Below are 13,307 nucleotides of genomic sequence, written 5' to 3'. Positions count from 1 at the left end.
TATGTACGACGATAATACTAAATCGTAACAGTATAATTAATGATGGAATCAAACAATTGATTCATGAAAACATAAAGCTTAAGGTCTTGGATTGCATTTATAATGTCACAAATACATATGTATTTAAGTGGATCTCAATCTACTTCAGCTACTATAAAAAATGATTTAATTGAATATTACATTAATGAAACTAATATAATTTACAATGTATTTCTTATATATTTTTAGGTCCAGTAGTTGACGTCCTTGCTGTTGCTTACAAAAAAGCCATCCTGCCGTGCGATATTGTTGCACCATCCCCAACAGACTCAACAATCCTCGTCCTATGGTATGTATTTTTATTCTTGTTTATTTGTAGAATTTTTATGAAATGCGTCTTCCCTAAATCAATCATTATAAGCCAAATATTAGAATTCGCATCGTTGTCCAAATTTGAAAAACAAAATATTAAAATTAGTACTTTTACTGCTATGATATAGAGTATTTTCATATAGATATTTTCATATAGTAATTGACACTAGTTATTGACAGCTAGTTTCACGGTACATGTCAGCTTATACTTGAATATAACGTATCAATTTCTAGTTTGTTTTCAAACTTATTGCATTACTGAAGATAAATAAAAATAATGAAATGAATTACTTTTAGGTACAAGGACCTTGGAGACATGCCTATATACAGGTGAGTACGAATATAGCACATGTATTCTGTGTATCTAGTTTTCATTTTGTTTTAAGTCTATTGAACCCACTTCTCTATTCACATTACTTTTGGCTCACTTTTAAATACTTTGTCGAAATTTATGGCTTCCTGATTCACATCCGTTTGGATTGCTGGCCCATTCAGTATTCACCATCCTGGTTCATTTCGTGAGCGCCTCGACGACAATCTTTTACACATTAATTCTCCACTCTTCCCGAGCACATTCCAAGTCAGGTGTCGCATTCAAGTGCCACGTTTTTTCCTTTTCCACCATCACCTCAGCCTTTAAATGGGGTCGAGGAAAGAAAGCGTCATTTACTGCCAATGCAGAGTCAACCGTTGTAGACCAGGCCATCTAACCCTTTGAATGAGCCTTTTAATGGTTACTGTGTGAATAATAGGCTATGTAGCTGATGTCTCAAACTCGCAAATAAACCTTAAACTACCCAGTTGCGAATTTGAGTGTGCTTTTAACTGTTGAACTGAGGCCTTGGGCTGGTCTTCCAATGGAATGGAATTGGTGAAAGTTGAGAGAATGAAGAAAGCAGAAACTGTGGAGTTAGACACTTCATTTATTCAAGTCAAGCGGTAACCCGATTTCTAATTGCACCTTAATTTCTCCAGATTCAATTAAGCAGCATATTTTAAACGACCAATTGTAAGTCGTTATCATTCACTAACACCCTTCGATCGTGTGCGTGGCACATTCTCGGAACCGGTTGGAACATTGCGCCGTGTCATTTCAATGTCAATCACCTAATTCAATGTTACCTAACAACTTGGAGGTACACAAAAGCAACGCTGGAAAAGTTAGACTTTGGACATGACTGGGTGGGCGGTTGGTTGGCGCTAAGAGAGTGCAAATTGATGAACGTTGTTATAATTACGCCCAGATGCCAGAGGAAAGCCAGCTGCGGAAAGAAAATTACATTACGTATGCTTGAGTAGAGCAATATATTTTAACGTCTTAAGAATCAAGTGGTGTAAAACATATTGCTCCAGTCATGATGAGTATCTTGGATTTCAGTAGAAGTACTGCGTGTTGTGAGGAAAATATAAATTTTTTACAAATTAATATAGAGAAATTTGTTAGTTGAATTTTTAGGCTAAAATTGGCTAGGTAATAGAAAGACCGAAAAATAAGATACTAGCACATGCACGATCCCGTGAAAATGGCAAGGAATTATGTGGCCCAGCTGAATTGACAATTTTTTCTAAAGACTGGTTATTCTTCCTTTGAGCAAAAAGTGAAGTCTAGCGAGTTTGATTTGGTGGACGTTGAGAAGTCAGTAACAGAAAATCCTCTGGTAGATAGACAGGAAAGGATTACACTGGTAGAGAAGTATGTACATACGTCGTAGTCGAAGTCTATGATAATAATAAGCAAGATGAACTACCTTCACAAATTCCTTACAGAGAAAAGTGGAGGCATTAGGTAAGCCGAGCAGGGTGGCTCTATTGGCATTGGCAGATGCTAAGCCCAACTAAAAGAAAGAAAGTAGTCCAAAGCAATGAAGGGAAAGACCTTCTACCATCCAGCCCAAGGAACTAAGCGTGTTAGTTAAAGTCAAAGAAAGTAGTGGGTACGGAACAGAGTGCGAGATACGTTTGTCAGACATTTCTCGTGTAAGGGATACACTTTCTCGCTCAAAAGAGTCTAATGAGCAGATTAGTCTCACGTAGCATTAGTCCAAGAAATATCCCTTCGCCTGTCGCTGTGGTAAAATCCACTTCTTTATATAGATTTGAAAAACTAAATGCCTCATCCCTCGCTGGTACCACCGACATATCCAAAGCCCTACTTTTGGCACTGCGAGAAATACGCCGAATAGTCGCTCTCGTTACTATAGACCTAAGCTCATATCAGATAGGACAGGATAACTCCACGGAAATACATATGTGGCTCAGTGTGCATTATGCCAGTCAAATTAAGTAACTAATTGTAAGTATTTAGGTACTGGTAGGTATTAATCTTGAGGAAGTTACTAATTTCAAATGCATTCCTTGAAACAAACATCGTATTAATCAATAAATTCGTAGTTTACTATATTTACACTTTATCATAAATTACATAATTTTTGCAAACTTTTTTCAAAATATTTTTCATCATCGTCCATACGAAATAAGTACATAGAATAGTTTATTAGATGTTATGCAATTCTGACCTTGTTTGCTCATAAGAAAGCAAAAACGAGAAAGGTCGCAGTTAGGACGAATATATCGTTGGTGTTGGAGATAGAAAATACGCGGATTTACTCCAGACACACATACGTCTCCGACGTTATTGGATCGGGAATCACTTGCCAACCTTTCACCTTTCTCGTTTCCTGCTTTCATTTCATCACTGAATACTTGTCTATATTTTATGACTTCTCATAAAACCCACCTATGGATTTCCAGGCATATCCATGCATTCAAAAAATGTACACGTGAATAAAAAAACAAAGGGAGTTTTATGAATAGGCCACCGTTTAAAGCTATTGAGCTGCTGCTACATGGCTGAAGCCTTCTTTTCCTTTCTTGAGTCTCCGCAAGTCTGCCAGTTTAGCGAGGATGGATGAAATGGTCTCGAATTTCAATTTTTCATTCACGTGGAAATCTGCAACCTCACCCTTCCTCCCTCTCTCTTTCTCTCGCCCATTGTTTGCATTGTTTTCTTAAACATCACATGAATGTTGAACGGATCTCTCTTTCTCTCTCTGGCTGCCTGTTTTCTGACTGTTACTTGCATATTGTTACCCTGCTCGTTGGAAGAGTGAATTGTTGGTTGGTAGACTTGGAAAACTCGAAAGATCAAAATCGGGTAAGACGCAAGCACAAAAAGGAATAAAATAACAAAACAAAATTGGAGAGTCATATGCTTATTGTGAAGCAAAGGGCAAGTATGTCTGGTCTTCTTGCGAATTGCGTCATTTGTGTAGAATATAAAAGTACAAAAGAGCGAATTAGCAATGGAATCGTTTTTGCATGGGTTAACCTTATATCTAAAACACGAGGAGTTTGTCTATGGAAGTGCAGAAACTATATGTCTAGCAGCTTTTGTAAACAATATTCAGACCGTAATTTAAAATGTTGATCGCAGTTTATGTGGTTCGACTCCTCGCAAACCTCAGCCTGGACTTTCACTCTCTTTCTATTTTTAATGGGATGCTCCTCACAGACAACGGGGGTTAGCTTTGTAGAAGAGAGCGAGCGAGAGAGAAGAGAGGCATGGCTGAACTCAACTTGAATGGTTTTGATGTGAAATATGAACGAAATGTATTGAAATGTTATGGTGAAAAACGGCTGTCAGATAGAGAAAGAGCGAATAGAATGGAAAATGGCGACCAACCATCGGTTACTTTACCGCTCGACGAGGACCTTCATGCGTGCTTTTATATATATTTTCATTCCCAACTCGATAGTCCAACTATAAATTTTCAGCATGGAAATGTTAAAGGAGTGAATGGGACGAAACGATTCTATTTCAAATTTTAGTATCCGTTGAATATTGAATGCGAAATGGTGGCGTCGAGTTGAAATTCTGCATTGGTTTCACTAGTCTCTCCTGTCTGCTGGCTTTCAGTTATCTGTCAAAATTTGATGTCATGTTTTCCAGTTATCTTTATATCTTCACGAGCTCATTTCAAACCAACCTTGCAACGAAACTACGCTACCATCGGGCATGGTAATATGGTTGGTTGTACTTTTGTCGCTCTGTGCCGACAACTGACAACCCGTTCTGCTAATGGTGAAAGTACGTAGAGGCACACCAGGAAATATAAATAGGTACATCCCCATGTCAAGAAGATATCCTGTACTTTGTGCAAATGAAAATTTAATACTCAGTCCATTGGGTTTTCACTAAAAATTTTACTAAAAGGCATTAATTTTGGTATGATTATGATTTTGAGCATTTCGATTTATACTTTTAGAGTTAAGAGTGTTGGTAGTTTTGTATGCTGTGTGGAGACATAATTGCAATAATGCTGAGACACTCTGGGCATTATAGAAGAACGTGATACGTTCGCGTTGTACGACTATAAATAGAGATATGCATGTAGAAGGCTAGGTATATACACCATCCACCTTGTTCTGCTTTCACTTTTGTGGTTTACCAAACCAAATCCATGTGATTGAATTTAATGTTTGTATCCTGTGAAGGACGTGGATATTTTACACGATTGGTCATTATTGGTTCATGATCAGAAATTCAATTCAATTAGGATACAGGGTTTTAGTAAATGAGCAACTGAGCCAGCTCAGCGAAGCTAAATAGCCATCACGTCTTGTTGAATTTTATCCGCCTCAGTACTTCCCTTCTACTTAGGAGGGGAGCTTGCGAGGTTGATAATAACAGATATTGGTGCCCTTTGGATATGTGGTAGGGACCCATGAGTGTACTAAAACCCTGAAGTAGTTTGACTCCATGGCCACATTTGCGCCCGCCACACCCACTCAAAAATGTCCAAAAAACGCTTTCACCCCAGTTTTCACTCACTCAAATCCACGCCAAAAATCCAATTTTACTCGGATTTTGAAATTTCTTTCACCATTATACTCCCAGATAGTTGCTTTCTTCAATCCAATATCAAACTCAATTTTTCGAAATTTTTAGTATTTTTAAAATTTAAAATTCTGAATGAGCATTGTTGTAGTCATCAACAAAACAAATTATGTTTGCGAAATAATCATCAATAAAATTGAGTTTGATATTGGATTGAAGAAAGCAACTATCTGGGAGTATAATGGTGAAAGAAATTTCAAAATCCGAGTAAAATTGGATTTTTGACGTGGATTTGAGTGAGTGAAAACTGGGGTGAAAGCGTTTTTTGGGCATTTTTGAGTGGGTGTGGCGGGCGCAAATGTGGCCATGGAGTCAAACTACTTCAGGGTTTTAGTACACTCATGGGTCCCTACCACATATCCAAAGGGCACCAAGATCTGTTATTATCAACCTCGCAAGCTCCCCTCCTTAGTCTCGCCTGATTTCCTCACCGTCTGCTGCTCGCTCTGCTCCACGACAAATATGTTGCCTTACATTACACTTCTCCTACTTCTTCTCAAGAGAACTGGCTTAACTAACTATGGCGTTACTGCTGGGGGCGAACCAAGTTAGGTTACAGATCTACGTACCACCGACACTGCTGATATGTTGGAACATGTGCCATATGTTCAGCCGACCAGGCTACTCCCCTTAGCCTTATATATATGTATATATTCTCACGGTATATATTCATATCTGACATAGACCTCGGTATCCGCTCAGCGTCCAAGTGAGTATAACGGAAGGAAGTTAATATGTTTGAGTATAACATGAACTGGATGACCACGCATAAACAGGAGCTTCAACTGGGAACGTGCATGGTTGGTTCAGTGGAGAAAGCATCGATGGCACGTTAAGTTGGAACTGGGATAGAATTGGGTTAAGTAAGGTTGGGCAAAATATCTGAAGCATTAATTCTCCACCGAGTAGTAGTTTCCGACTCACATCATTGACATGATCCTGTTGGAGACTAGAATTTGCATGAGAGCCATCACAGGGCCAAAGAGCATGGTCGGTTGGCTGCTGGTCGTGTGGGTGTGTTGTGACCGAGCCGGATTCATTTTAATTCAACCAACCACTTCAATAGGACAAATTTAAATCCACGCACGTTAAGCCGGATGGGTTCAAACAATGAGCAGAGTGAATTATGGATGGACATGCAATTACGTAGTAAAATAATGACCTATATAGTCTGATAATTGAACTGAGATATTAGTCCTCCCACTCTTCCCATCTGAACACACATATAAACTGGAACTTTAATCCACATTTTGTATAATTGACACAATTACACCGTTAAATTAGACAATATTCATAATTTTTGCACTATATCCGACTTCGGTGGGAAATAAATTATTATTTTTAGTGTGGATTTGTGTATTATGTTTCAGCAAAAAAGTTGGAATTTTACTTGTTATTTCGTTGTTTGACATACTGATAAGAAAAATTTGAGCTCATGAAACATAAATGCGCAGTTCGCAAAAAATGTTTACTACCGAATTGAAGTTTCAATCCTCTAGTCCATACTTATATAAGTAATTTATTCTGAATTTTCCAGTTATGATGGGCGTGCAAAGCCGGGCGCTCATGCGAAAAACGAAGTTTTACTGGGCCAAAGAGCTTATTTTCGAACAGTGACGGAGCCAGCGTCCCTCTCGATAGACAAGGTAAGTTCTGATTAGGTAATAATCAGTCCAAACCCACCTAAACCTTCCTTTCCACACCTTTACATAATTCAGTATATTCAACCATAAAAAATTGACATGCAGCTCAAATCAGTATGTTTAAATGATTTGCACACGTTATTCTATAACAAACTTGACCAAATGCATTCTAATTCCGAAAGAGACAAAGCCGCTAAGCACTCATATTGATTTAAGAGCTCGAGTAGATGTATGTATGTTGGTTGAATAGTACACGAAATTTGCATTAACATGATGTTGCTAAGACCGCATTTACTATTCCAGGTTAGCGACCAGGATGCCGGACTATACCGATGCCGAGTTGATTTTCTGAAATCGCCAACAAGGAACTCCAAAGTCAATTTGACAGTGATCGGTAAATTAACAAGTTTCATTATCCTTTTAAACAAACATATTCATCTTGAACTTCTACGTCGCCCGACAAAATAGACAAAATCGCAAAAGCAAAATGATGCACATTATAAGTATACTCGTATACTCATACACATAATTTGCTTCACGAGTTTGCAAGCGGAAATCTCAATGAAGTCGCAATGCTTCCGTTGAAAATGTTGCAAAAAATGTGTGTTGCGAAAATGCACGTATATGACATGTACCTCCAGCACTTTAAATCAGCCCTGTCCAAGGGGGATGGTTATCTTGGTGAAACTGAGCTATTTAACCATACTGTTACTAAATATGTACGTATGCCGTATCCATATTCGTGGTGGGTTGCTCGTCCTGGAGATTGTAGAAGCTGTCTCATGGTGTTCTCTTCAGAGATTTAATTCGGATTCTGGGTACACTACTGCTCCACATTCATAAATCATTGCTTGTCATTCACTAACAAGCCTCAGTCAGCTAATCATTTCTCCCAGATTCAGCTGTGTCGTGATTCTAAAGGAATGCAGGACGGGTGAATAAAACGAGGTTAATACTCCTGCTGCTCTAGCACATTGTACACTCAATTGTATATCTGTATCTATTCGCAACTGAAGCCATAAGTTTTTTGCTCTGGCTGCCAAGACTCCTGCGTTGCATGGTGTTATCTGCCCAAGGATGATATTGATCCACGGATTCCAAATCATGCACGGAATGAAATATTTTAGATGAAACAAAGGTTTATGTGTAGGAAAGAGTGGATTGGTTGGATCAGGACGGAGCCCATAACTGAGAAGAGAGCGGAGAAAGTAGGGCCCTGTTGAGTTTTGACGTTCGAGTGCGAATGGAATATCGACATGACGAGGTAATAGGAAAGCCAAGTTTAAATCTTTATTAAACATCTATTACTCCGAGTTGAAGGGACGGGGGAATATTGAAGAGAAATTTTGCAGCCAGAGTCAAAATGAGTTATGCTTTCTCTCACTCAGACTGTGAAGCTAGCATTTCGCAGAACACGCTCCGCTCAGTTGACTGGCCAAACTCCATAAATTCAATGCTCTATAAAATTCATAACTCAAAGTTAAACTCGACTCTATTTCACCATCAATTCACGAAATGGAGTGAAACAGAGCGGCCAAATTCGCAGTGATTTGCATCTTTAGCCCGGATCAAAGTTCAATTGGAAAGACGGCGTAAATTTTTAGGCTAAGGACCACCATCGCTGGCATTAAATTCCAGCCCGTCGTCGTCGTTGCCGTCCAAATGTTGATATTCCACCACCACCGTCCATAACATATGGATCTTTCTCTGACCATTTCGTCCGAGTGAATTGAACTGATCCTGAGATGTGTAATCGTTTCGGTGGAAAGATATCAATAAAAAGTGAAAGACGCTTTGTGCCGCTTTCAAGTACGCAGTTATATGTTGCCCGTAAAAGTAAAATGAAATGAAATGAAAGAAAAACTTGCGAAATTTCCTCACATTCTTTTACTCTAAAAACTTCCAATTCATTTCGCTTGACACTCTTGGGCACACTCTGCGTATACTTTTCCGCCAGCAAATATTTGAACTGGGATATTTTTTAGTGGAAAGGAATTTCTTCCTCCAGATTAAATTCTTCCAACTGGACGGTTGGGTGTAATACATGCTTCCACTTGTGATTTGGGGAATTTTATTTTCCATAAAATTGACATGTAAATGTAAATAGGTTAAATGGCTAGGTTGCAATAATTCGTAACACCCAGTTCAGGCTTTTCCGTATAAATAAATATATTTTTTGGCAATGAACGGCATTCATGTTTCTGTTTTGCACGTTTCCTATTCGCCGACATATTCGCGCGAGTTTCTTCCGTCGTGGACTTGGAGAATGGAATTTTAATAGAAATGTGGAGAGAAATGGAGCAGGAGGAAATATGTGTTTATAACCAGTAATGTGTATGTATGTAGACTAAGTGAAAGTGTCCAATTTGTCAAGGCAGACTGTCGCCCTCCAAGTGCAGGCAGCGAGGGTATAGATGTCGAAAGCGGGTCGTAAAGTGGCTAGAAATCCTGTTCCGTGAGGAGGGAAAGTGTTGTTTGTAGGTCTTGCTAATTCAATTTCAGCCTGGACGACTATGTGGTGAATATGGTCTCTCCAGTCCAAATATTTGGTCAAGTACGCACTAGGGAGTAATGCAGGGATATGTTGTAGATAACAGCTTTCACTCACCACTTGACAGGTGGCAATGCACGCGATCCTCGTCCGAATTAAATTAATATTCCCTCCACTCCATCCATAGTAAATATGCGTTGTGCTACACGGTGACCTTAGCCGTTCACTTTTTGGCCTTCGCCAATCTTCCGTCTTCCCCCCAATGGTTGCATGATGTGTGTGTGCATATGCAGGGAGGGACGGACGGCACGAGTGTGACGAGGGAGGCGAGCCTAATTTATTTCTCTTCAACTAGACTAACTTGCAATTAAAGAGAACATTTAGGCCTTAATTATTACCAACTTTAATGTGATTAAGTGTCATAGTAAGCAATTTATTAAGAGGGAGTAGCTGACTGCAAGTACTGGGAATGAATTTTAATTATTTCATTTCAAAACTCGGCACATCGGCGCACCTTCGCTGCCTCGTCATGGCATCGTGCACAGGTTCAAGACACTAATATTCTGAATATATTGTACTCATTCGTGAATAAGCTCACTTAATGTTGCCATGTTGTACAATATTAGTACTGTCCATTAACATTTATGAGGATCTGGCTACCCTCTGTGACCATCATAATTATTTAGATTATATGATCCCCCGCAGAGATTATACCGATATTTTGTTCCATTGTCACCGTTACCAGAAGTACGCAATGTATAAAAGACAAAGGTAAATTGTTTTGGTGAATATTCAGCGTCTTACAAATTGTCAACTGCGATGCAATGTTTAGTCGAATAATTGAAACGCTCGGATGTAAAACAGCCTTCGCGACAATTAAAAAAAATTCAACCTAGTTACATTTAAATACCGTTTTGTAAAAATAATTGAAAAAATTTAATTTCAATTTTAGCCCGAGTCAGGCTTATTTTGAAAAATCAGTATGAATCACTCTGGTTGCACTTTGCTCACTTTTAACTTCATATTCTTTAATGAGAAGCCATTAAGTATCATTCTGCCGGATTTCATCTTTTTAAACAATTTCTAAACATCGGTATGGGTCACCCCATAGGGTAGCTCCAGATAAAAATTTTGACCCCCACTGGTCAACCACTTGACCAATTTCGCCCATATTCGAATTCGTTTCCTAACTTTGCCCATTATGCATATGGTAAAAATTTCAAGTCAATCGGTTCAGCCGTTTTGGCTCTATCGTGCCTGACAGACAGACGGACATGACGGTTCCATAAACCCTGACTCGGGCTAAAAATGAAATGAAATTATTTTTCAAACGGTATTTAAATGTAACTAGGTTGAATTTTACAAAAAAATTGTCGCGAAGGCTGTTTTACATCCGAGCGTTTCAATTATTGTCGTGTGCGAGAAAAGGGTTATAAAAACTTTGTGTTTTACTAAAAAATCACGAAATATTTGTCATACACAGATATCGAAATGTCTCTTTATTCAACAAAGCAAAATTAATAAAACCAGAGTCACTTGGTATGAAGAATTAATCTGGTTATGTTAACAAGAGCAGATTCAAGTAATAATTTCAAATCGGTTATTACGGCATGCATACCATTTGCAAATATGGAGCAATAAATATAAGAGCACAATTATTAATGTTATAAACAGGGCAGTTAAAATTGACGAAAAGTAAATACACTGCAGTAATAAGCAATATATGTATTTTAAGAATGTTGTTGAGTTAGTTCCCAATCAGAATATGCTTGCTCTTGGCACATTTTATTATTTAGTACGACCAGTGTAAGAAATACCTTTGAGACCGTTGTCGCATGTTTGTCACCACCTGCGAGAAATAATAACAGATCGTTTCCCTTTAAACATTGGGGTCTGATTATCAAAATATTTATGGCTTTCCTTTTCAAGAACTAGTCCACCATTCACCACATTTCAGCAAGAACCTAGCATAGCACGTCCATTAGTTACTTGAAACTTGAAAAAACGCAACACGTCAATGTAAAATCTGGCTGGATACTAACTATGTCCATGCAGAATGTAGAATTGCATTTATAAACACAAATATATGTACTTATTTTCCGATTTTATCACGAACATAATGGAATTTTAATGAATTACCGTACACTTGTTTATTTTCATCAATGGATTTCAAATTAATGATTGCGGCAGTAGGCAACGTCAAACCACATGTGCCTGCAGCGTACCGTGTAGACGCGCACCACACAAAATCCGTCAACTTTCTCCTTGTGTTTATACATTTCTCAAAGTTCAAGGTAGGGTGATGATGACATCACAACACGGCAAGAAAATTCTCTCCACTACTACAAACTCATTCATTCATGCCCCAAAGCAATTGCAGCCCACGTTGCAGAGGAGAGTAACAGTAAGTGCCAACTTTCAAAGCAAGTGTGTCTTTGTCTTTGTGTGAAGCAGTAAACTTTTAATTTGATATAAGCTCTAAAGAAAACTCTTTTTGACGTTCATTGCTTGCACTCCCATTTCGTCAAAGTCTCTCCCACGCGATTGTCCTTAGGAAAGATATCCGTCTTCCGCCGCAGAGAAATTGCTGCTTTCTTCAAAGTATTTACACTCAGTCATCCTTTATGGGAGAAGAGGCATAATATTATTATTCCGCGTTTTTACCTGGTACAGACACTGGTCTAAAACGCATTATTACATTAGTGCACAAATGAAGTTTCTGGCACTAGGGAAGCCAGTGCAGTGCGAGTAACAGGAGACAGGGGGATGAGAATGGGAGGCGACAAGGCCATTGTTTTTAGTCATCGTGTGGAAGATTGTGGATTGTGGACGATAAGTATGATGATGATAATATAAAGCAATAGAAGATAAAAGCTTCGTCGCTCTTCTTCTCGCGAGACCAGATTACATTACGTCCACGTCCTCCGCTGGATTGGCCTGGTGCACTCTTTGTTTATGTGAAAGTGCTGTTTTTACGAGATAAAACAAAACACAAAGCAGAAATACCCGAGAAGTACAAAACTTTGCAGATTTTTTTTCGTCCCTCCCTTCCATCATATTTTCATATTCCGGTTGCCACTGCATTAGCGTGGTACACTCTGCTCCGACATACGGAACTATATATAGTTTCAACTAAATAGACATACCCACCCAGCGACCAACCATACGGATTGCGTTCCGACATTATCATCTTACAAAATAGAACACGAGAGTACTTTTCTTGATAGACTCTGCCCATTTATTGTCTTGGAAAAAAGTATGCACTGGACGAGGACGCACACACAAGTTTTTCTCACCGTATTATTACACCGACGCCTGCTTTTAGAAAGAGTAGCGTGATAGCACGAACATGACGCAATACAATCTCTCTGTTTTTGCTATTCTGTGAACATCTAAGAGCATTTTATTTCGAATTTTTGCTCCGTATGTACTCGTTTCGCTTACTTTTTCTCAACATAAAATATTTGCGATGTGCCCAACAACTGTCTGCGCTGGCGAAAGTTGAAACAAACCACGAGGAACGAAAGTAAATATAAAACTATGAACCTGCAAGCTTTAGATACATACAAAAAATGTCTACACTGAGCTATATACTTTTCTTAATTGTGTTAGTAGTTCAAAAACTTCGGTAGTTGATACAAAACAATTTTCAATATGCTACGTGCATTTAAGATGTGTTGAAAGTTTTGATTAAAACTTTTATCAGCAAGGAGTACATTTACAATATGTGTAAATATAATATTCACTTAAAATCACAACCCACGTTATAACTGTCCAAAACTGAATGCGCCTCATAATCGTCGTATTAGTTCGGATTTGTCGTTGCTGGGTTTAGTTGTCGTCGTCAATTGAATGCTATTAGTTGTAAAGGAAATAAGACGGTGTCTGAATGCATAAAAACTGTCATAAATGGCACAATCTGAGG

At 38.6% G+C, this 13,307-nt stretch overlaps 1 protein-coding gene across 2 annotated transcripts in view; it reads left to right on the top strand.

Annotated features, from left to right (window-relative positions):
• The window catches only part of LOC110843470 (nephrin), a 99,051-nt gene that overhangs the window by 38,254 nt on the left and 47,490 nt on the right, over positions 1-13,307 (top strand). For both annotated transcript variants that reach the window (XM_022089435.2, XM_035848723.1), the window contains exons 3-6: positions 229-328; positions 649-681; positions 6,786-6,894; positions 7,195-7,285. In XM_022089435.2, the coding sequence (XP_021945127.1) occupies positions 229-328; positions 649-681; positions 6,786-6,894; positions 7,195-7,285 (333 nt within the window). The remainder of the gene's footprint in view (positions 1-228; positions 329-648; positions 682-6,785; positions 6,895-7,194; positions 7,286-13,307) is intronic.

The sequence above is a fragment of the Folsomia candida genome, unplaced genomic scaffold (genome assembly GCF_002217175.1).
Source record: "Folsomia candida strain VU population unplaced genomic scaffold, ASM221717v1 Fcan01_Sc002, whole genome shotgun sequence".
Taxonomy (NCBI): domain Eukaryota; kingdom Metazoa; phylum Arthropoda; class Collembola; order Entomobryomorpha; family Isotomidae; genus Folsomia; species Folsomia candida.
Note: the sequence above shows the minus strand (reverse complement) of the source record. Positions and strands in the feature narration are given on the sequence as shown.